Genomic DNA, 21,956 nt, shown 5'->3' on the forward strand with positions numbered 1-21,956 from the left:
TAGTGAAAGAGAAAGTGAGCAATTTAGCATTTGGTAGCAGTCAAGTGTGATGGTGTCCAGCCATCAACATGGATTCTTTTATAGGTTAATTAATATTCTTGAGTCTTCATACTTACATGTTCTTGTCATTAGCACATATATATGATGCATTTTGCTGTCATATAAATCTTAATGCGTTTTGACTAAATTACTCAAACAAGTATCATGATCATATATAGGTGGATTGGAGATATAATCACTACTGTGAAAAGATATAAATGGTGGTGATTTTTTTTATCTAGTTATGAAATATGAAGCAACTGTTCTGTACCCACTACCCAGCATTAGCACAGAAAGACATGTCATGAAATAAGATTCATGCAATCGGTTGATTAATAAGGTTTGTTTGTACTTTAAAGTTTGTATCTTGATTTGGTATGAGGGTGTGAAATAAATTTTAATTAGTTGGGTTTACATTGTACATGTTCTTGAAGCATATTGACTCATGTTTGATGTGTTGGTCCCATGGTTTAAAAAAACGCTGTGAGGCGGCGCCTCGAGGCGCACCTTGGTACGAGGCGGTTGCAAAACGAATTTGAGGCGGCGTCTCAGGGTTTAGAAATAAACGTATGCCTCTTTATGGCTGAGTCGGAAAAAAACGTCCGAGGCGGAAAAAACGTCCGAGGCGTTAAAGAGGCGGGAAACCCTAACTTTTTTGTGTGTTTTAATGTTTTAGACTTTTGGTGTCAGTTTCAAGCTTATGTCTTTTATTATGATTTAGACTTTGTGTGTTTCTCATGACCAGTGAATCTGATGATGAAATTATTTTGGAAAGTTTTTTGTTTGATGTTAAGTATTTTTTTTAATAAGATATATAATTTTTATATCCATTTTTAAAATCCGCCTCGAGCTTACGCCTTGTGTCGCCTCGAGGCTTACGCCTCGAGAGGCTGTGGGAAAACACCTCGAGGCCCCGATTCCGTACTTTTAAACCTTGGTTGGTACATAACTGAGTAGGTGAAGCCGCACCCGTTGGTGATAAGCATCTAACATGGGTGAAAGATGAAAAACCGCGTCGAAAGATTGTGCCTACAAAAGATGTTACTAGCATCACTTTTAAGGATCCTGTTAAGTGAAAAGATGTGAGTTTTTTTTTCCAATTAGTAACCAAACAAGGTAAGTCTGTAATTTCAATATGACTCAAATATTTGGGCAGATACAAACAAAATGATATATCAAGAAAAGCCGAGGCTGGAAACAGCTGTTGAAATGCTTAGGACAAACACGAGTCTCAAGGACAACTTTAGTGAGGTTATTTTATATTATTACCCTTGTAAACATCTCTTCAATTACAGAGTCGGGTTTTCACTTACTTATGAAAATGAGTTGACCCGAAAACCTTTTGTCTATTTCTATTGAACTTTTGTATTAGCAGTGCGTGCATTTTATATTACTTTTGGGTAAAGTATATAAGTTGAAAGTGACCTGTTATGATCATTTTAATGCCTTTCTTTGTTTCTTTGTTTTTTTGTTTAATGACCGTAGGGGTGTATAGGAGCCGAATCCGAGACCGACTAGGCTCGAGCTCGGCTCATTTTATCTTATGAAGGCCCTAGCTCAGCTTGTTTTGAGCTCTTTTTCTAAAGCTTTAGCTCAGGTCATGAGTTATTTATTAAAGTTTGGGCTCGGTTCATTTATTATTTCATTACTTTTAGGCCTTCATCTCAAGATTGCTCTTGGAATAATTTGAGCTTTGAAGTAAGCAACTCATCTTTAGTAAAAGCACTAATTAATATATGTTTCTTAATTCTCATAATTGTACTTTATGTTTCCCATAGCATACAAGTAGTGGGAATGGGTGAAAACATGATTTAAATGCTTGGTGATGAAATGATGATTATGAAGCTACTCTTATAGCCATTTCAATTTTTATGTATTCTTGTATATTTTTTATTGTTAAGCTGTTAATATGTGATAAGGAATTTTAGTCGAATATTATTGCTGTATGATCTTGCCATTGTGCTGTAACCAAGTTTGATCTTGTTTAATCTTTTTATGTATTTAGTTTTTTTTTCGACCAACTGCAAACTCAAAAAGACTGCTTTTTGTTTAAGCCTATTGTTAGTATTACTTAGTGTAACCATATGATGTATGTTTTTTATGTTTATATATATAAATATATATCTGACTTTGCAGTTGATGACATGATTTTTACGCTTTAGTAGTCATATTAGAGTGCCATTTGGATGCTACAAGTTATTTCTTATTTTTTTCTCATGGCTCTTGTATTTATTTTCTCTATGGGCAATGCAGATACATGAAAAGAGGGGTGAATGAAAAGGTTGTGTTACAAATGATGTCGAAACTGAACAAATAGTATTTGAAGATGTTATGGATGGTTCTGACACAAAGATTGTGAAAAAGGTTTATGAACGCAAAAAAGTTTTGAGTTTTTATTCTAATATTTGTTAGGTTGTGATTTATATATTTGATATTTGGACTAAATTTGACACTTATTAGATATTTGTTTTAATATGTTCAAAAGACTATTAAGCTTTGTATTGAAGTGATGATATTATAATTTCTATATTTACATTTTATAGGTTTTTTTTTATTTTCATCTTTAAATAAAATTGCTAATAATAAATTAAAATGAACATGGTTGGCATTTAATTTGATGTGATTTTTTGTGGCAAAAGCTATTTGCCTCTAAAAGTAGTATAGAAATTTATCTAAAAATAGTTTTTAATGACAGAAAATAGTGCCACAACAGCCTTTATTTAATATGATGGCAAAAAAGTAAAGTGTCACTAAAGGCCTAAAAGATTGTGCGGCAGATCATAAAAGTGTCAATAGACTTTAGCGTCACCACTTCTAGTGACACTTTTTTTGTTTGTCACTCATTCTTAGAGAGGTCTTTAGTGACACTTTTTTCAATTTTGTGACACTTTTTGTGTGCCACTAGATGGCATTTTTTTGTAGTGTGTAGACTATATATATCATCATTCAAGCGTATAAACATGGGAGAACACTCACTTCATATCCATTTGTAACCGAATTGTAACCGAATTATAAATATATATTTATATCTTTTGGGTGTTTTCACTTATCGATTAGCTTCGTAAAAGGATTCCACAAGTTTATGGTGTGTTCGTAGATCGTTCATATATTTCAGATCCGTATCGGGACCTACAAGTGGTATCAAAGCTTTTGGTTCTCGACTCTACTTCTAATCACTGAATTTCGTGTTATATCGATTAATAATCTTACTAATGTTTTTATTCCAACGAGTTCGTGTTCTTCACTGCATATTAATACGATGTATGATTTTTTTATGATGATGAAGTAATTTGTTTAATACGTTTGAGTTCCGTTTGTTGCATGTATGTCAAGAAATTTACTCTTAATTAGTTTGTGATTTCAGTTTCATGAGATTTTGATAGCTCAATTTCTTATTAGTTGGAGAGTAGAGTGAAGAGGTAGGGTCGTACACCCACCTAAGAGGCGGCACAGGCTTCCGCAAAGCGAACTCAAGAGGTAGGGTCATACAGCCGTCTAAGAGGCATCAGTGGCCTCCGCAAAGTGGACCAACTTGGTTCGCGCGACAATGATGCACAAAGTACAAAATACAGGGCGTTGACGAACATTATTGCTGATGACGTTCTATCATGCGCCAAACATTCCCTGACATATGGGGAGGAGTGGCGCCAAAGATCTTCCTATGTATGGAGCAAAAAGTATCTCATTGAAAAGGACGCCCAGTCAATAAGAAACTGACAATGCATCGTCAATAGCACTACATAGTACAAACGTCACAATCAGTCAACCACTTTATTCACCAACTTCCCTTGGACACATGCAAGCCCTCTGATTGGTAGATTTCCCGACATGGTGGTGACCCATACCTTCTCTCCTTCCATCCGGCTATAAATACCATCCAACCTCCAACGAGAAAGGTATCTTAACTTCTCCGCGAGAACAATCACTAGTGCTTCGCGATAACTTCTATTCTCACACCGAAGGGTGGTTACGAGAAGACCCTCCATCTCATTCTCAAAAGTTCACCCAACTCTTCAGCCAACAAAGGCGCCATGTCAGCGATCCGGCGGATATTCTTAATGTTCCCCGCCAGGATAGTGAAAGCATCGAGGATTTCATTAGCCGATTTAACGAAGAGGGGCTCAACATTAGTGAAGTCGGGGAAGAACTCATGTGCGTGGCGTTCTGGCAAATCGTGCAGTGTGACGACCTCATCCGCACACTCACTGGCCACGACGGTATGCCATAAAGTTGGGATGCCATCATGACGCGCAAAAGTTATGCACGGAAAGAGAAAAGTCTGGGTAGAAACCTATCGCGTGGGAAGCATCTGACTTTAACCTAAGGGCTAAGTACTTAGGCAAAGGGTTGATTTAGTGTTTCTTCATTGATGCCTTCTATGCATTTTGGCTAGAACTAGTTTTTGTTAAAGTTTTCAAACCTTTGGTCGATAATTAGTGGTAAAATACCTATCCTGGTGGCGGGACAAACGTCAACCGCACAACAACAGCTGAATTCGGTGCAAGACACCATTACAACCAACCCGGAGGACATAGTTAACGCGTTCACCCCCTGCCAAATTTCACTGTAACTACAAGCACTAGATTCGCCCACTTCAGTAGCCACAACCCCCACTACCACCAAGCGTCTTGGCATGGTGGGAAGCGGATCAAGAAAAGTTGATGGCAAGAGTGCAAGAGAAGTTTTCATCGTGACTTCAGCCTAGAACTCTGTTTGGAGGAGCCTCGCGCAGCAACGAGGCGGATAATCAGGATGAAGAAGAAGACGAGCATGAGTTGGCCCCTTGAAGACACAAGGTGACGGAGTCTCACTATGCACATACCCTAAATGGTGGGCAAATGGGAAGCTAGTCTGGCGGCCAACACAAGGTCCAGCGCCCACGACACACAACCTCTTCGCAAAGAGACGACCTCGACTATGAAGAGAGTCAAGTGTAACATTTTGGGTTTTTACCATATCCATTTATTTTCATTTTTGTGATTGTACGAACCTATTTCGGATCCTAAGCCTTAATGATATTTGGCACTTATAAGTAATTAAGTTTCCTTTTATCCACTTTAAGCCCTTCATGTTTATTCTTTGTTTAAATTCCTAATCATAGCATAAATATTCATAAATTGATCAAAAACCAAAGTATAGGGGCTGTTTGTGACAATAGCTGAAATCACCCACCTCCGATGGCCGGAGCGCCGTGCGACGGTGGGGCTGAGGCCGACCGTGCAGCGCGGTGAGAGGGTTGGTCAGTTTGTTTACATTATCGCGTTTCCTAACTCGTTTAAAGTATAAAATCGTGTATTTTCGGCATATTAGAGAGAATTAAGGGCCAAGAAATCTTAATATAACTAAAATATATATTTAAATTTGTTTCTTATCATTCAAGATCAGATCTTTGCGATTATATTCAGTGATTTATTCATAAAACTCATATTTACTTGCTTAAACGGGCCAAAAAGACTACAATTAGTTCGGTTTATGTTTTTCTATATATGCAACCTTAAATCTCTGCCATAAATCTTTACACAAACCCTAAACATCACCCCTCAGCCGTCCATACCTTCTGCCACCTCGTATTCTGCTCGGTTTTTGGTGATTTGTTGAAGAACCATTCATAAAACGGTTGACTTTGCAAGACTAAGGACCTTTGACTCGCTATATCTCGTTGTTCGTTCACATTCCGGGTAAGTTGTAAACTGAGTTTTTGTTCATAACATTCTCTAGTCGATAACCTTCAATCAATTTCTAAGATTGAAGGGTATTGGCTGGTCAATTGCTTTAAAACCGATAAAAGGGCAAAATAGTCAAAATGTTTGACTTCTTGATTTCTCATATTTCTAGTCGGATTCAACGTTCGGTCCAGAAGAATTTTCTTCTGGTAATAAAATTTTAAGGGTTCTAACCAAAACCCGAATTCTGTCTCGAAGTTTGGATTCTGGTCAAACTCGACTCATTTAAAAATTAAAATCTCTCGAGTTATACACATCCGTTTGGATTGATTCCAGCGGCATTAAGTTCATTTTTACTTATACTTTCATATAGTTAAGTTTCAAGTTCTGTTGGTTTTCATCGTTTGACGCGTTAATCGGAAGACTCGATATTCTTTTTCTTAATTTTAATTAACTCGCTTATTATTAAGGTGAGTTTTGTCATTCCCCCGTTTTCACATATTTTCAAACGTTTTGGGGGCGTATACGTACTTAAATTATTTGTATTATATATATCATCACATTAGTTGTATTTTGTGTGAATTGCTAAACATAGTTGCTACTTGCTTACTTGGTTGTTTTGTGCATTCGGAGAGGTCCACCATATTCTCATTATAGTATGATCATACGACCGTCTAATTTTAACCGGCGCCCGATTCGCTTGGAAATGGTTCACTTGAAACTTATTTGCCCATTGGTTTGGTTTGTTTACCGTTTTACTTACATTTTTCTTCTTTTCATATATTTACATATCATTGCAACACTAATGACTTGCTCAGTCAACATATTTGTTGATATACCTATTGTAGTTTCTACGTATATGCAGGTTATCGTTTAAACTGAAGACTTGGAGTATTGAATTGCTAGATTGAGACCCTAGGCACTATCAAGAACAATTTCATTAAGTTATTTGGATTATTATTATATTTATTGTTATGGATTTTGTTGCTATAATTGAATGCTTGCTATTTTTGGATACTTTGTTTCTTTTGGAATAAAATAAATTATTAGATATTGTCACCATTATTGTATGATAGTTACCTCGAGCTATGAACAATCATTCTCATGCCTCGGCATTTCCGCCTTTGGTTGGGGTGTGACAGATTGGTATCAGAGCCGAAGGTTTAAGATAGGTGGTTAGAAAATGTCACAGTCATACGTTAGGAACCCTATACGTGCCTATCTGAACTGCTTTATGTGCTCCTTAATTGTTTATAGCTTATTTAGGTAATTATTTATGATATATTTTATTTTAGGTAAATATTTATAATATCTTTTTGTTTAAGGTAATTAGTTAGTTGTATCTTTTATTTTAGGCATGCATATGCTATATCTTTTACTTTAGGTAATTAGTTATTGTTAGATCTTTTAATTTTTAGTAAATACTTACTATATCTTTTTATTTCTAGTAATTATTGCACACATCAAATTTGAGGCTATGCCTCACTTTCAAAAATATTTTAAAAATCTTTAAAAATCTTATAAAACGTTAGTAGATTTCATTTCTATTTTGGGAAATTCCTTAAGAATTCCCAACATTTGTTGTTACTCCCTCTCCTTAGGGCATGGGGGTATTGCATGCTCGGTTAGTAGTCGTAGGGGACTAGAGAATTGTGAGTTGGGCCTTGGCAAAACGGTTCCGAGAAACAAAGGTAAGACGCTATTCCTTACCTGGAGGATAACCCGACCACAGTACTCGAGTCCCTAGGCCAAAGCTGGACAATATGTCATACAACCGGACCTTAAGTGAATCAAACGTGACCGATCAAACGGTTTCATTCCTTTTATAAACTGAATTCACGGTGATTCGTGGCTAAATTCGTAAACTTTCCAAAATTGCGTTTTAATTAATTTTAAATGTTTAGTTGGGTGGAAAATCCAAGACAACCCATGGGCACTCCAACTATTCATTTCACAAACCGTTTTGATTCGATATTTTGTTAGAGATATCACCGTGGTGATTCACGAGATTCTCCGACTACTCATTTTTATTCGTTTATTCAATATTTAGTGGGGTCAGTTAAAATGTCATGTAACGCTCATGGGCAGACCCACTCCATTGCTTTGATAATTCGTTAATTAGTTGGGTCAGTTAAAATGCCATGTAACGCTCATGGGCCGACCAACTCAAATTGTTTGTTAATTGATATTTAATTGGGCCAATAAAATGCCATGAAACGCTCATGGGAAGCCCAATTCTCAATATTTAAGTCCCGTTATATAATTGGGGTCATTTAAACTACCATGGAACGCTCATGGGAGGCCTAATTTCCGAAGCTTAATTTTATGATTTAGTTGGGCCATTCAAATTGCCATGGAAAGCTCATGGGAGGCCAACTCACTTGATTTAATTCGTTATTTATTTTGGGTTTAGAGCTGCCATGGGAAGCCCATGAAAAGCCCAACCCAATAACGTTTTACACTTTAACTTGAAATAAATATTTTGTTTAATTAACTATCATAAAGGTTAACCACATTATTTTAAATCGTGACTTGTCCTCGAGTCATGACAAATCACTAGCACATATTAGTCACATTTCCTCATTAAGTTTTATTGATTCGTTTACACAATTTACCCAATCCTTATAATATTTCACGTTTGGTCTCCACAGAATGTCTTCTCAACTTCGTCACCGTAGCAACCGCCGTCCATCGGCTGCTCATAATCGCCGTTTGGCTTCTCGCATCACGAAGGAGTTCACCACTGCCTTGCCCGAGGTGGTGGCTCAACTACAAAACATCAACTCGAATGGATCTGCTACTTCGAGTGCACCAAACTACTACCACTACAAGAATTTCACGAGTGCCAAACCTCATCTTTACCTTGGCGAGGAGAATGCTACTAAACTCCTCCATTGGTTTGAGAGGATGGAAAAGATCTTTATCCACTATGAGTGTCTAGACGACAAACGGACTCGTTTTGCCTCAAGCGTTTTCGAGGAACGTGCCCTTACTTGGTGGATCACATTCAAGGACCTCCAAGGTGTTGATGAAGTATTAGCCATGCCTTGGGAGGAGCTTAAGGAAACCATGACGAGAGAGTTTTGTCCCGAGTAAGAACTACAACGACTCGAGACGAAGTTTTATGAGCTAAAGCAAATTGGTGGTGATAATTCTACTTACTCGAACCGATTCAAGGAACTGAGCCGGGTGGTACCACATCTTGTAACCTCTTAGCCCGTAGTATCCGCAAGTATATCCGTGGACTCCAACGATCTTTCGTGACGCGGTTGTCAGTCAAGCCCCTCTCACGCTGAAGGAAGCCATAACCCTCGCTGCTTCCTTGACTGATGATTACGTTCGTGATGGTACCCTATCCCGAAAGGACTCCAAGCCTGCTGCTGAAAAGAATAAAGCCGAATCCTGTACTGATGCCAAAGCCGATCCTAAGCCGACCCAAAACAACAACTCTAACCGCTACCAAAAGAAAAACAACAACCAAAAACGCAAGACTCATCACCAAAACTATGCCGTAAACCAACCCAACAACCAAGCCCCTATCCAAAATGCACCCAACAAGAAGCCGTATAATGGACCGCACTCTCTGTGCTCAATCTGTAACCGCCATCATTCCGCATCCACCACTTGCCGTCTTTGCACTTCGTGTAACCATTATGGACATCTTGCCAATACTTGCCGTGTACCTCCAAATACACGAGCCCCTCCATAACAACTCGCACAGTCTGCTTCTCGAGCTGCTAATAACCCCCAAGCTCAAGTCGGTGTTCCAAATACCCGTGCTTGCTACCATTGTGGAGATCCTAGTCATCTCCGCAATATGTGCCCATTGCTAGCCCGTGCCAATCAAGCCCATGTGATGCCTCCACCGTATAATGCTCATCAAGCCCAAGTTGTTCCCACACCGTACTACACTAGCCAAGCCTACCAAGTCCAAACTTATCAACCCCCGATCCATCAAAGCTTTGCACCTCACACCTATGCTCTTCAAGTTCCGCAACTTATAGCTCCGCCGACTGCTACTGCTCAAGTCCCTGCTATTCAGGCCCTCCAACTAATCAAGCTGCACCAACCCCTCAAGGTCTGAATGGTCGTGCCTTCATGATGAATGTGAATCAAGTCCAAAGCTCAAGTGATGTGGTGAATGGTACGTTTTCTATTAATAACCATTCTGCCTCCGTGTTATTCGATACTGGTGCCGATAAGATTTTTATTTCGTTAGACTTTGCAAACATTATTGATAAGCCTTGGGATAGGTTGTCTAAGCCTTTTACCGTAGAATTAGCTAATGCAAATTCGATTACTATCGATTCGGTTGTTCGGGATTGTGTCATAGTTCTTAATAAGGTCAAGTTCCGTATAGATCTTATTCCGATGCAAATGGGGAGTTTTGATGTCATAGTTGGGATAGATTGGTTGACTTTGAATCGCGTTGAGGCTGTTTGTTTTGATAAGTTCCTTTGTATACCTCTTCAAGATGGTCGTATTCTTAAAATTTTCGGTAGTACGCCTACTTCGAAGCTTAATCTCATGTCGTGCTTTCAAGCTCAACATTATTTGCGTAAGAAGTATGTTGCCTTTTTTGCGCTTGTGGTGGAGAAAGATAAGGAGAAAAAGAAGATTCAAGATATTCCCATTGTGCGTGATTTTCCCGACGTCTTTCCCGACGATGTTGTTGGACTTCCTCCTATTCGTCAAGTCGAGTTTCGCATTGATCTCGTACCCGGAGCTAATCCCGTTGCTAAAGCACCCTATCATCTTGCACCGTCTGAAATGCAAGAGCTTTCGAGCCAATTGCAAGAACTCTCCGATAAGGGTTTCATTCGCCCGAGTTCTTCTCCTTGGGGCGCACCTGCTTTATTTGTGAAAAAGAAGGATGGATCATTTCGCATGTGCATCGACTATCATGAACACAACAAGCTTACCGTCAAGAACCATTACCTGCTCCTTGTATCGATGATATTTTTGATCAACTTCAAGGAGCCGCTTGCTTCTCGAAGATTGATCTCCGTTCGGGTTATCATCAACTTTGCGTTAATGAAGATGACATACGCAAGACTGCTTTCCGTACTCGATATGGGCATTACGAATTTTGTGTTATGCCTTTTGGGCTAACCAATGCACCCGCGGTTTTCATGAACCTCATGAACCGTGTGTGTAAACCATACATGGACAAATTCGTAATTGTTTTCATCGATGATATCTTGATCTACTCAAAATCCGAAAACGATAACAAAGAGCATCTACATGCTATCCTTGACCTCCTATGGAAGGAACAATTGTATGCCAAGTTTTCGAAGTATGAGTTTTGGCTTAAGGAAGTTCAGTTTTTGGGCCATACTGTTAACGACAAGGGCAACCATGTCGATCCCGCGAAGATTGAAGCCGTCAAGAATTGGAAGACACCGACGTCTCCTGATGTTCGGTTTATTTGTACATATTTATGTGTGTTAATGTACTCGTTTTACTCGTTTAGTTTAGGAACTATGGTACTTCATACATGTTTATTATGTTTCAGGTCACAGGTACTTAACGCGCTTAATTTGGACCTGTACAAGCATGGAATGAAGACCCGGGATGTCCAGCACGCTTACCGAGGCAGTTGCTTACTTGGTTGTTTTGCGCATTCGGAGAGGTCCACCATATTCTCATTATAGTATGATCATACGACCGTCTAGTTTTAACCGGCGCCCGATTCGCTTGGCAATGGTTCACTTGACACTTATTTGCTCATTGGTTTGGTTTGTTTACCGCTTTACTTACGTTTTGCTACTTTTCATTATTTACATGTCATTGCAAAACTAATGGCTTGCTCACTCAACATATTTGTTGACAAACCTATTGTATTTTTACGTATATGCAGGTTATCGTTTAAACTGAAGACTTGGAGTATTGGATTGCTAGATTGAGACCCTAGGCACTATCAAGAACAATTTCATTAAGTTATTTGGATTATTATTATTATTATTATATTTATTGTTATGGATTTTGTTGCTATAATTGAATGCTTGCTATTTTTGGATACTTTGTTTCTTTTGGAATAAAATAAATTATTAGATATTGTCACAATTACTGTATGATAGTTACCTCGAGCTATGAACAATCATGCTCACGTCCCGGCATTTCCTCCCTAGGTTGCGGTGTGACATCAAGAACGAGCAGACCCACTAGGTACACCCAACAAAAATGTCATCGAGTACAATCCTGACACCAACGTTGATTTTTTCAAGCCTTACAGGCCAGCCACATCAGTGGGAAAGTCAAAGTTTGTAGGAAAAATCGTGGAAGCAGGACTTCCCGCAAACCCAAAAATCCCGCAAATAGTAGGGAAGTACGATGGCTTATTTGATCCAGATGACCACTAACAAACCTACATCGATGCAAGAATAGTATCGTGGTGGACCATGCCTCTATAGTGTCACATGTTTACACTAACCCTAGTCAACGAGGCGCGCGCGTGGTTTGAATGCTTACCTGAATTTTTTATTGTTCCTTTTTACATTTATGAACAATTTGTGTACTTGCTATGCTACGAAATGAAATAAATATAATTATTGTCGCTTTAATAGCGTTACGAGCTTATGAGTGATCTGTTCATTACACTCGGACGTATTCCCCTTAAAGCCGAGGTGTTACAATTTGTGTGTGGTCTAGTTAAAATTAAAATCATTTTATAAATTTAAAACTAGACTTTGTGTGAAGCAAAACTCTTTTGAAAAACTTACAACTTTTCATACTACTCCTCACGCACATCACATACAAATGCCCACAGCAAAGGAAACCCATGGCCTTTATAACACCATCGCAAATACTTCGGGATTATACAATGGCCCTTGAAATGACTATAAAGTTTTGTATATTAAACACGCCACGGGTAGGTTTCATTACTAAACGAACACATTTATTCAATACAAACAACATGGACACATATATCCTTCAACACAAAAAAGGAATGTGTAAGAATGGTTTCCATGTGCTCAAACGGAACTCTATGTCAACATGCGTTATACTTCATCGTTTCGGAGGCTTGGTGTGTGTTTACGAATGTTGTTATTAAATTTCACACGATAATGGAACAACTTAAAGAGATAGCCTTCTCTCTTGCTCCATCAAAATCAATATTTAAGGCCCATTTGGGAAACATTGACAACTCGCTACACATGCAACTAACTCATAGAAGCCGCAACATATCATACAGCCTATGGTCCCTGCCCTAAGATAAGTGGATCCCCATGTTCACAACCCCTGCAATTCCACAAGTATCCTTGCAATTTTGGAAACCCATTACCCATTTTGTTATAAATGAAAAATTGTTTGCTATGGCTGGCACAATAAAACTACATGATATTGCGGTCGTCACCAAACCATTGGGATGTGCCTACCACATGAATTGGTTTATCAGCGAAAAGGGAAAGTTTTCATGGAGACCCTTCTCTCTCCTGCTATTAGTCTGTCAATATCCTATGGTTTTCTTAATTTGCATCACACTCCTACTTGTCATATTGTAATGCCTCAAATAAAAACTTTTTATTTCTGCAAGTGAAGTGCTAATCATTTTATAACGCCATTTATCCAATATATATGCATACCCAGTATTCATGTGCGTAATCAAATCACGCATATCCACCACTTTTACCCTTTCTACCATTCATTGACCGAAAACTTTGTGGCTTTAGTTTGAGCATTTCTTTTGTCTTCTCCTTAAATTTCAACTCTAACTACTCACCAATTAACACGCATTCAATCCTTTATGTTGATTAAAAATCACAAAACCCATAAGCATATTTTATTAACAATATTTCACAAAACACGGTATATCCAACATATATGCATACGTCAGTATTTTAGTAAGCACCCCCGCATGATAAACATCTAACAAACCATGTTCACATGCAGCAGCGCGCTCGCACAGATAACCAATTACACACCACACAAACACTACAAAGCAATAAGCGGGGATAATTCCACGGCGACGTGAAAGCACTTCTGCTAATATTAAAAAAGGAGATAGCATTGAACAACAATCTAATGCAAACAATATTCTATCCTATCTAAAGAACATGAAATTGTGTTTTATATATCCTTGATCATCAAGCGTATAAGAACAACGATCTAAAATTTCTTCAATCAAGTCTTGATAGAAGATATTTCAATCCACACAAATGATCTCTCAAAACATCTTAAAAAAATATAAAAAAGTTACTAAAAGCGTCTAGCTTGGCAAATGAAACAAAACAAGCATTGAATGATTTACGACAAAATGGGTTTGATGCAATGTTGGAAAAAGTGACCTAATTTTTTGAAAAAAAGGAAACAATATTACATGTTAGATATGACGAAAAAATTTGGTGAGAAAAAAAACCAGGAAAGAATGTCAACTAATCTTTTTGAGGTTGAAATATTTAATGACGTTTTGGATATACAAATTCAAGAATTTGAAATTCGATTCGATTATAGAAAATATGCCTTGCTTATAATTCCTTGTGATTGGTTTTCTAAGTTTGACTTCTCTAACACAGTGGCATTGTCTAAGATGCGTCGGAATGATTTTAGCATGAATAAAGGTGTCTTTTGGGTGATCTTTAGGCCTTTTATAACATTATAAAGGAAGATGATAGGTTTGCAAAAGTGGATGGAACATGTGATGTTGCTCGTCTAATGCTACGGCACCCATTGAAAGATGTTTATCTAAACTAAAGCTTATCAAGATAGATATATGCAATCGAATGGGCGAAGAGTATTTGAACAATACTTTATTTTATGCGGCCGAAAGAGAAACATTTGATAATGTAACATAAGACGATGTAATGGCTCGATTTTAAGTTTCAAACGTTGGAGTGGAGAAATCTATTAGATACATGTTTAAATTCATTTATTATCATGTTTTTTTTAAGGTAAGTTAATTTCTTTTGTGTGCTACCCCTTATATGTTATAGATTCACCACAGGTGGTGTCTAAATGAAAGGGTGATAACATGGTTTTTGAAAAGATTCCCTTGTCTTGTTTCAACCAGGGGTGGATTTATGGCTTAGCGAGGGTGGGCCGGTGCCCACCGTCGGCCTACCGGAGTGCCCTGTTTTCCGCTATAAGTTAGTATGTTATGAGTCGACAATAAGTTAGTGTCCACCCTTGGCTACCACCAATTACTAAACAAATCAGACAGCGACGGAACTACGAGAAAGTTTTCCGGTCAATGGTAGAAGTTAATGAGAAAGCTGCGCCTGAAGAAGGAAAGTAAGAAAGATGATAGGGGTAGTTGTGTAAAAACATATCTCAACCCTTTATTAACTTCCATTTTTAAATTGTTAATTTTTTTTCTTATTTCCTTCAAACTATTTTCATTTGAGTTGATTTCTCGATATATCAAATTCCTTTTCGTTTAATTTAGACATTAGCTTTAATCGTCTATTACTTTATTGTAATTTATAATTTATATTTAGTTAGGTGTTAATTATTTTATTATTAAGAAAAATAAAGTTGAGCCCAAAAGCTCATTAAAATAGACCCGACTCATTTTCTTGCTCCATTCATTTTGTGTCCATCGTAGCAAAAAATTCTAAATCCGTCTCTGGTTTCAACCCCTTTTCCTTTTTCTTTCATTGATATTTTATAGAGCTTAATGTGATCGATGGCATGGTTTGTCAATCCACATTTCATCAGGAACCTACACTTTCCATGGATTGTTTCGTTCACTCCCATGGTCAGTGTTAGAGCCGCATAACTCTTTTCCCCATTCATCTGCTCTAAGCAATTGTTGTATTTGCTTTGGGGAATGGCTAACATCAACATGTTGTCTTACGATTTATAGGAGCTTGGTATATTGCTCCATTACAAGATTTCATGATATAATTTCAGTGTGTTGTGAAGCCATGTTCTTGGTAGTGGCGACATTATGTGGATAAGAGCAGATCGAGTTGTACTTGCTAACCTACTAAAACTCATACAATTGTTGGTAGAGAATCCGTATAGAACCTTTCGGGAGGAAGGCCATTAGCCAGCCTTCGGCGGTCAAACCTATTTTTAAGGTTCCTCTACAGGTCAAGGTTGTCCTCAATTGTGAACTATACCCTCTAAAAAAGATTTGACATCGATTAGTGATAAAATTTCAAACATTTGGTAGAACTTCAGGTTCACTTTCTAAGGCACTGCTTTCATATCATCCTTTTATTATAGACAGAATTACAAATTTTATCCTTTAAAATAAGACGAATTACAGTTCGTGTCCTTTTCTTAGTTTCCTTGCAGGCGGTGTACTTTAAACTTTTTTTTCCTACAAGTTTTGTCCTTTACGCTAACTGGGTTAGAAAAAGTCAGTTAAATCCCATCACGTGAGGCGCATGTGAGGGTAGTTTTGTCCTTTCATATATCTCTGCAACTAACCACATCTTCTTCAATCACCATCATCAATCTCACCAACCAATTACCCATCACAGAATCCACCCTAAACACCCTCGCCGGACTCACCACCACCACCACCGGAATCACAACCTCGCCATCATCAATCTCACCAACCAATCTACCGCCCACAGCCTCGCCGGAGCCGCCGTAGCTGCTGCCGTAATGGGGGTCGAAAAACCGACTGTGACGGCGATGGTGATTCTAGGGAAGTAGAAGCTGCCGTAATGGTGGCCGGAAACCCTCATATCGGCGACTGCGACGGCAATGGTGAGTCTAGGGATCGATGGTGATTCCGGCGATGGCGATGGTGGCCGGAAAAACGACTGCCGTAATGGTGGCCGTAGCTGCTGCCGTAATGGTGGCCGGAAACCCGTCCAGTCTGCGATTTCGATTTTTCAGATCTGCGAAGTGGTGGTGGAGAGATTGCAGTTAGAGTTTAGGGTTTGTGAGAGGTGAGTGGTGACGTGGGTGGCGATGGAACCGGTGGCGGAGAGGCAGGCAGTACGGACGACGGTCTCTGGGTCGTGGGTTAGATGGCGATTGTTTGTCGGTGGGCGATTTTTGCGTGTTGTTGCTGGGTTCCATTTATGAACCCTAGGCGGCATCGCAAGACAGTGGACAACTAATCACACATTCACTGCACAATTGATTTGGGGATAATAATCCAAAACATATGTTTGTGTGTGTATGATCTCCAATTGCATATCAGAAATTAAGTTGAAAAATGTTGGGATTGCAGCTGTGTAGAGTTGTTGTGGCCTATGGTTGTTAACAAGTGGCTCAATATTCCAACTAATAGTTTGATTATAATGTTGATTTTGCTGATAGCTTCCATTATCCCAGTTGAGATTCACCGGTTAATTCAAGTGGGTGTTTGGTTGGTGGTGACATTGTGGTGGTTTATTGTGGTGGTGGTTTGTTTGTGGATTCTGGTAGCATTGCCGGCGGAGTAAGATGGAGTAAGAAGAAGACTGATAAAGGGTTTAGTTGCAGAGATATATGAAAGGACAAAACTACCCTCACATGCGCCTCACGTGATGGGATTTAACTGACTTTTTCTAACCCAGTTAGCGTAAAGGACAAAACTTGTAGGAAAAAAAAGTTTAAAGTACACCGCCTGTAAGGAAACTAAGAAAAGGACACGAACCGTAATTCGTCTTATTTTAATGGACAAAATTTGTAATTCTGTCTTTATTATATTCTATGGTGGTGGTCCAAAAGAAAACACATAAATCTATTCAAGTTTTACATAAAATAGAACAGTCATTCATTTTATATTTATATGACAACATGAATACTTGTTTGTCACAAACTACTTTCTCTGTTTGAAAAACAAAATAGATTATGGTTTGATTGGTGTCATGATCACCTACCCTCTAACCTGTAATTTGTTTTCTTGTAGCCTTTGATCATATTTTTGGTCAAATATTAAAATATGTAACCTTATCTAATCTGATGTGGCGTGGCTAAACAAAGTTTATAATTTAGAAAAAACTCAACAAAAAAAAAAAAAAAAAGGTAATGCAAAAGGCAAATCTTTGAATTTTAATCATCCATGGAATTTTGAAGCAACTTTCAGTAGATATGTTCTGTTGATTTTTTCTTGCCAATCATGAAGCTTGACGTACCCTCGCTAAATAGCGTTGGTCACTAAGGGGTTTTACTGCCCTTGGATTACCATGCATGCTTGAAGGTCTCAAAAATGCAGTACACGTTTGTAACATCTTGGATTTTTCGAAACTGTATTCGTTGCGTATAACCCGACTCGGAAATATTTTGGATCACTATTATTAATCAAAAACCAAATAATTATGAATATTTAAGTTTCTAATAATTCACTTGAAGCCTTTGTACTTTAAATAGTGTTTAAATCTTATTTATATTATCAAAAGTTCATAAAAATGCTCAAAGACTAAAATACAGGGACTAAATGTGACAACGTGTGAAACTTATCCCCCATACCCTCCGGAGCGCTGCGCGATGGCTAGCCTACCTGCTGGCTGAGCAGCGCGGTGGCCCCACTGCACCCAATCTTGGTTTGTCTTCGTTCGTTAACTCGTTTAAGGTATAAAATCGTTTATTTTAGGCATATTAGAGAGAATTAAGAACCAAGTAATCATAATATAACTAAAATACAACTCTTAATTCGTTTTCCCTTGTCCAAGATCAGATCTTTATGAATCTTTTGGTGATTCTTTCCTTAAATCGTATTTACTTGCTTAAACGGGCCAAAAAGCCCATAATTAGTTCGTTTTAGCTATTCCTATATAAACACATCATAATTCTCTGCTGTAAACTTTAATCTAACCCTAAAGAACATTCTACAGCCATCCCTTACCTCTGTTCATCCTCCAACCCTTCGGTTTTTGCATATTCGTTAAAGATTCAAGACTTGTTCGTTGACTTTGCAAACTCAAGGATCTTGACTTCCGTTTCTCATCAATTCTTTCACTTTCCGGGTAAGTTGTTAACTGTAAAATCATTCATACATATTCCCTAGTCAATAACCTTCAATCAATTTCAGTGGTTGAAGGGTGTTGATTGGTCAATTGCTTTAAAACCCGTTAAAGGGCAAAACAATCAACAAGTTTGACTTTGCGTTTTCTCATGCTTCTGATCGGATTCAACGTTCGGTCCAGAAGACTTTTATTCTCGTAACGTGATTTTAAGGCTACTGCCCAAAACCTGACTTTCGAATCGCTGTTCGGATTCTGGTCACTACCAGCTCGCTTAAACGTTTAATTCAACATAACTAGAGTTCTACTCATCCATTTGGATTGATTCCAGCGGCATTAAGTTATTTTTTATTTATAGTTTCATATCACAAAGTTTCAGGTTCTGATCATTTATCTCGTTTGACGCGTATTGGACGACTCGCTTATTCGTTTACTCGTTTATTCTTAATTATACTTGCTTGCCTTTAATCTAAGGTGAGTTTTATCATTCCCCTATTTTACTCGATTTTCATAAACGTTTTGGGGACATATGCGTATATACAACTATACATACATACATATCAAAAATAGCAAACATGTAATTGTGTGTGATTAATCGAATCTATTTGTTATGTGCTTATGTGTTATTGTATTCATTCGTTTGACATATCCCCTTGGAGAGGGTTCTCATTCTATTGACCACCGCCCGATTTGCTTGACAACGGTCTTATTCTTAAATGCTTATGGTTGATTTACCAGCGCCCGATTCGCTTGTCAATGGTTTAATCGACAACTTATTTGCTCATGATTTGATTTCATTACCGCATTTATTACGTTTTGCTTATTTATTATATTAACATTATTTTTGGTGTCAAAACTTGGTAATAAACTCACTCAACATGTTTGTTGACAAAACTCCATTTCTACGCATGTACAGGTTGCTTGAAGTTGAAGTATGGACACTTAGAAAGACCTTATGATTATAATGAACACATACATGGATTTAGACTTCTTGTATTTATTTATTTGAATTGTTTGGTTGAATTTGATTATTGTTTGTATTATTTGAACACAATAATTAATTAGATATTGTCATTTATATTTATGATAGTATTTTCGAGCTGTGAGCAATCGGATCACGCCCCGGCATTTCCGCCTTAGGTTGGGGTGTGACAACGTTATTACTACTTCACACATCCTACCTTGTAACATAGTTTACTCTTTAATAAGTCAACTAAACTGAAAAGGACTCGATGATACTAAAATCAACAATAAGAGACGAATACATTTTAACCCTTAACAGATCACTTTATTTAGTAATTAGGTTGGCCACAAATATGGGCGTTACAACTCATAATTTGGTAGTGAAGTGCCATTTGACAATATTAGTTCGTTCAATCCTCTACGACGTTTAGGAGTGAACTTTCGCATCCATACTGGCTTCCCGTTAATGATAAACTTTGCATGTGTTCCACCGGTGAGAACTGCATGAATGTAGGAAGTATGATGTAGCACAATATTGGCAAACAAAGGGTGTTCACCTAGGACTTCTGGCATGTAAAAGGACTCGATGCACTCACCGAAGAGTATATCAAAGAACTCTCGTACTTCCCACTCAGCCACAGGGTATCCTCTTGAAAAGGTTATAAACAAACTCCTTTCGTCTGGTTGGATCTCCGCATTTTGTGGTGGAAGCCCCTCCTCATGACTAGCAACCCTTTGCGAAAAATCCATGTGGGCGTTTCTTGCTATCGCTCCATCCCATATGTCCTTGAGGCAACTAGCACAGACTCTATAAATCAACTCCTTGATTCCCATAATGGTTTGCTCTCGTTGCTTGAGAAATAACCCAATTGGCATATCTTTTTTGAGAAGAATTTTCGTTAAAGGCAAATTTGTCACTAAAGAAGAAAAAAACTTATTGATGTTATCTACGCATGTCCAACAGAACAAGGCTTCATTTCCGACGCTGTCGATTAAGTCAGAAGAGAGAGTTAGGATCCTTCGGGTAAGGTCAGGCGCTACCATGATCCTTTCCAACCAAATCCAAATGGCCATCATTTGAATTGCCTCAATAGGATTACGCCAGAGGTCATATACAAGAATTGCATATAGTTCCCTGTAGATTGAATGAACGTCATTGTCTTCCATTTTGTCTTGCTTGCATGCTTTCAATCCTCGATCTGCGTGACAAATAGACAATTAGATAAGTCATTACCTATTAAAAATATGTGTTGTAAGTAAGAAGTGGTGGACCAAAAAACCTATGACAATTGAAATGAACATAGGACAAGAGAAGCAAACCTGAAAATTTTGAACATCTTTTAATTACACATCAAATAGTTATAAGAGTAAGGGAATGTTTGGCAAACCTCTAAATTAGTAAGTGAGAAATGGGTAAAAGGTCTGAATGGCTAATATGATCTGAACCAATAAGAACGAAATGAAATATATCTTAACGAGTAAACATGTGAATGACAAACTAGATTTATATTCATTATTAATGAAAAATTATAAGTGTATCTTTTAGTTAAAAATAATCTAGAAATTAAACACTATAAATTTAAAAGTTACAATTTTTTAAATTAACTATTTTATTATTTACAAATATATACATATAATATAATACTAAACAAATTGTAGCAAAAGTTATATACAAATAATATAATACTAAACAAGAAACAGGATCAAATACATTTTATTCTTAACATGAAGACAGTGAGAACTAATTTGTTGTTATTATTAGGTTTATTTTTATAAGTGTTTGCTGTTATTTTTTGTTTGTATTTGCTAATTTTCGATTATGAGACGTTATAAGTATTTTCTTATTTATATTTTGTTGTTATTATTAGATTTTTTTCTTTTGCTAATATAAGTATTTGTTGGTATTTGCTGTTATTATTTTATTCTTGATTTTGATTCTTTTGTTGTAATTTTTAGGTTTTTTCCTTTGTTATTATAAATAATTGTTTATGTAGATTGGTATTGTAGTTGATATTGTTTCTTATGTTCTTATTTTTTTATAAATTGGTATTATTTCCAACTTTCTCATGTTAAAACTAAAATGCCCATGAACCTTCCCCAAACAAATTGAAACAGATATATTATTATGTATTACTATATAAAGCTTTCAATTAAGTTATTATTAACAGTGTTAAGTGTAGATTACACCCCTGTGATCAACACCGTTTTATAGGATAAGCACCTGCGGTGGCATTTTTACAGTTTGAGTATCAGTACTGTTCATTTCGACACAATTTGAACCCACTGTTAAGTCAACCATTCGCTTGACTGCTAATAACATAAATGGTACCCACAAGCCAATTTCTAAACTGACCCAACCAGCGGTTCAAAATCAGTTCGGGCTTTGAATAACAAAAACCGGTTTTTAAGAACCAACCTAATTTTAAAAAGACAAGCTTCT

At 37.4% G+C, this 21,956-nt stretch overlaps 1 protein-coding gene across 1 annotated transcript; it reads right to left on the minus strand.

Moving 5' to 3' along the window:
* Positions 1-19,876: 19,876 nt before the first annotated feature.
* Positions 19,877-20,745, minus strand: LOC143578791 (uncharacterized). The gene has a single exon (XM_077062267.1). It carries the CDS (start codon positions 20,681-20,683, stop codon positions 19,877-19,879), a length of 807 nt encoding a protein of 268 aa, XP_076918382.1. The 5' UTR covers positions 20,684-20,745.
* Between the last annotated feature and the right edge of the window lie 1,211 nt (positions 20,746-21,956).

This window comes from Bidens hawaiensis, unplaced genomic scaffold (assembly GCF_021521415.1).
Source record: "Bidens hawaiensis isolate Kalapana, Puna unplaced genomic scaffold, B.hawaiensis_p1.1 tig00029337_1, whole genome shotgun sequence".
NCBI lineage: Eukaryota > Viridiplantae > Streptophyta > Magnoliopsida > Asterales > Asteraceae > Bidens > Bidens hawaiensis.

What these genes read in the sequence shown, in the direction of transcription:
- LOC143578791 (XM_077062267.1), bottom strand. Translation starts at nt 20,683, where the DNA reads ATGGAAGACAATGACGTTCATTCAATCTACAGGGAACTATATGCAATT.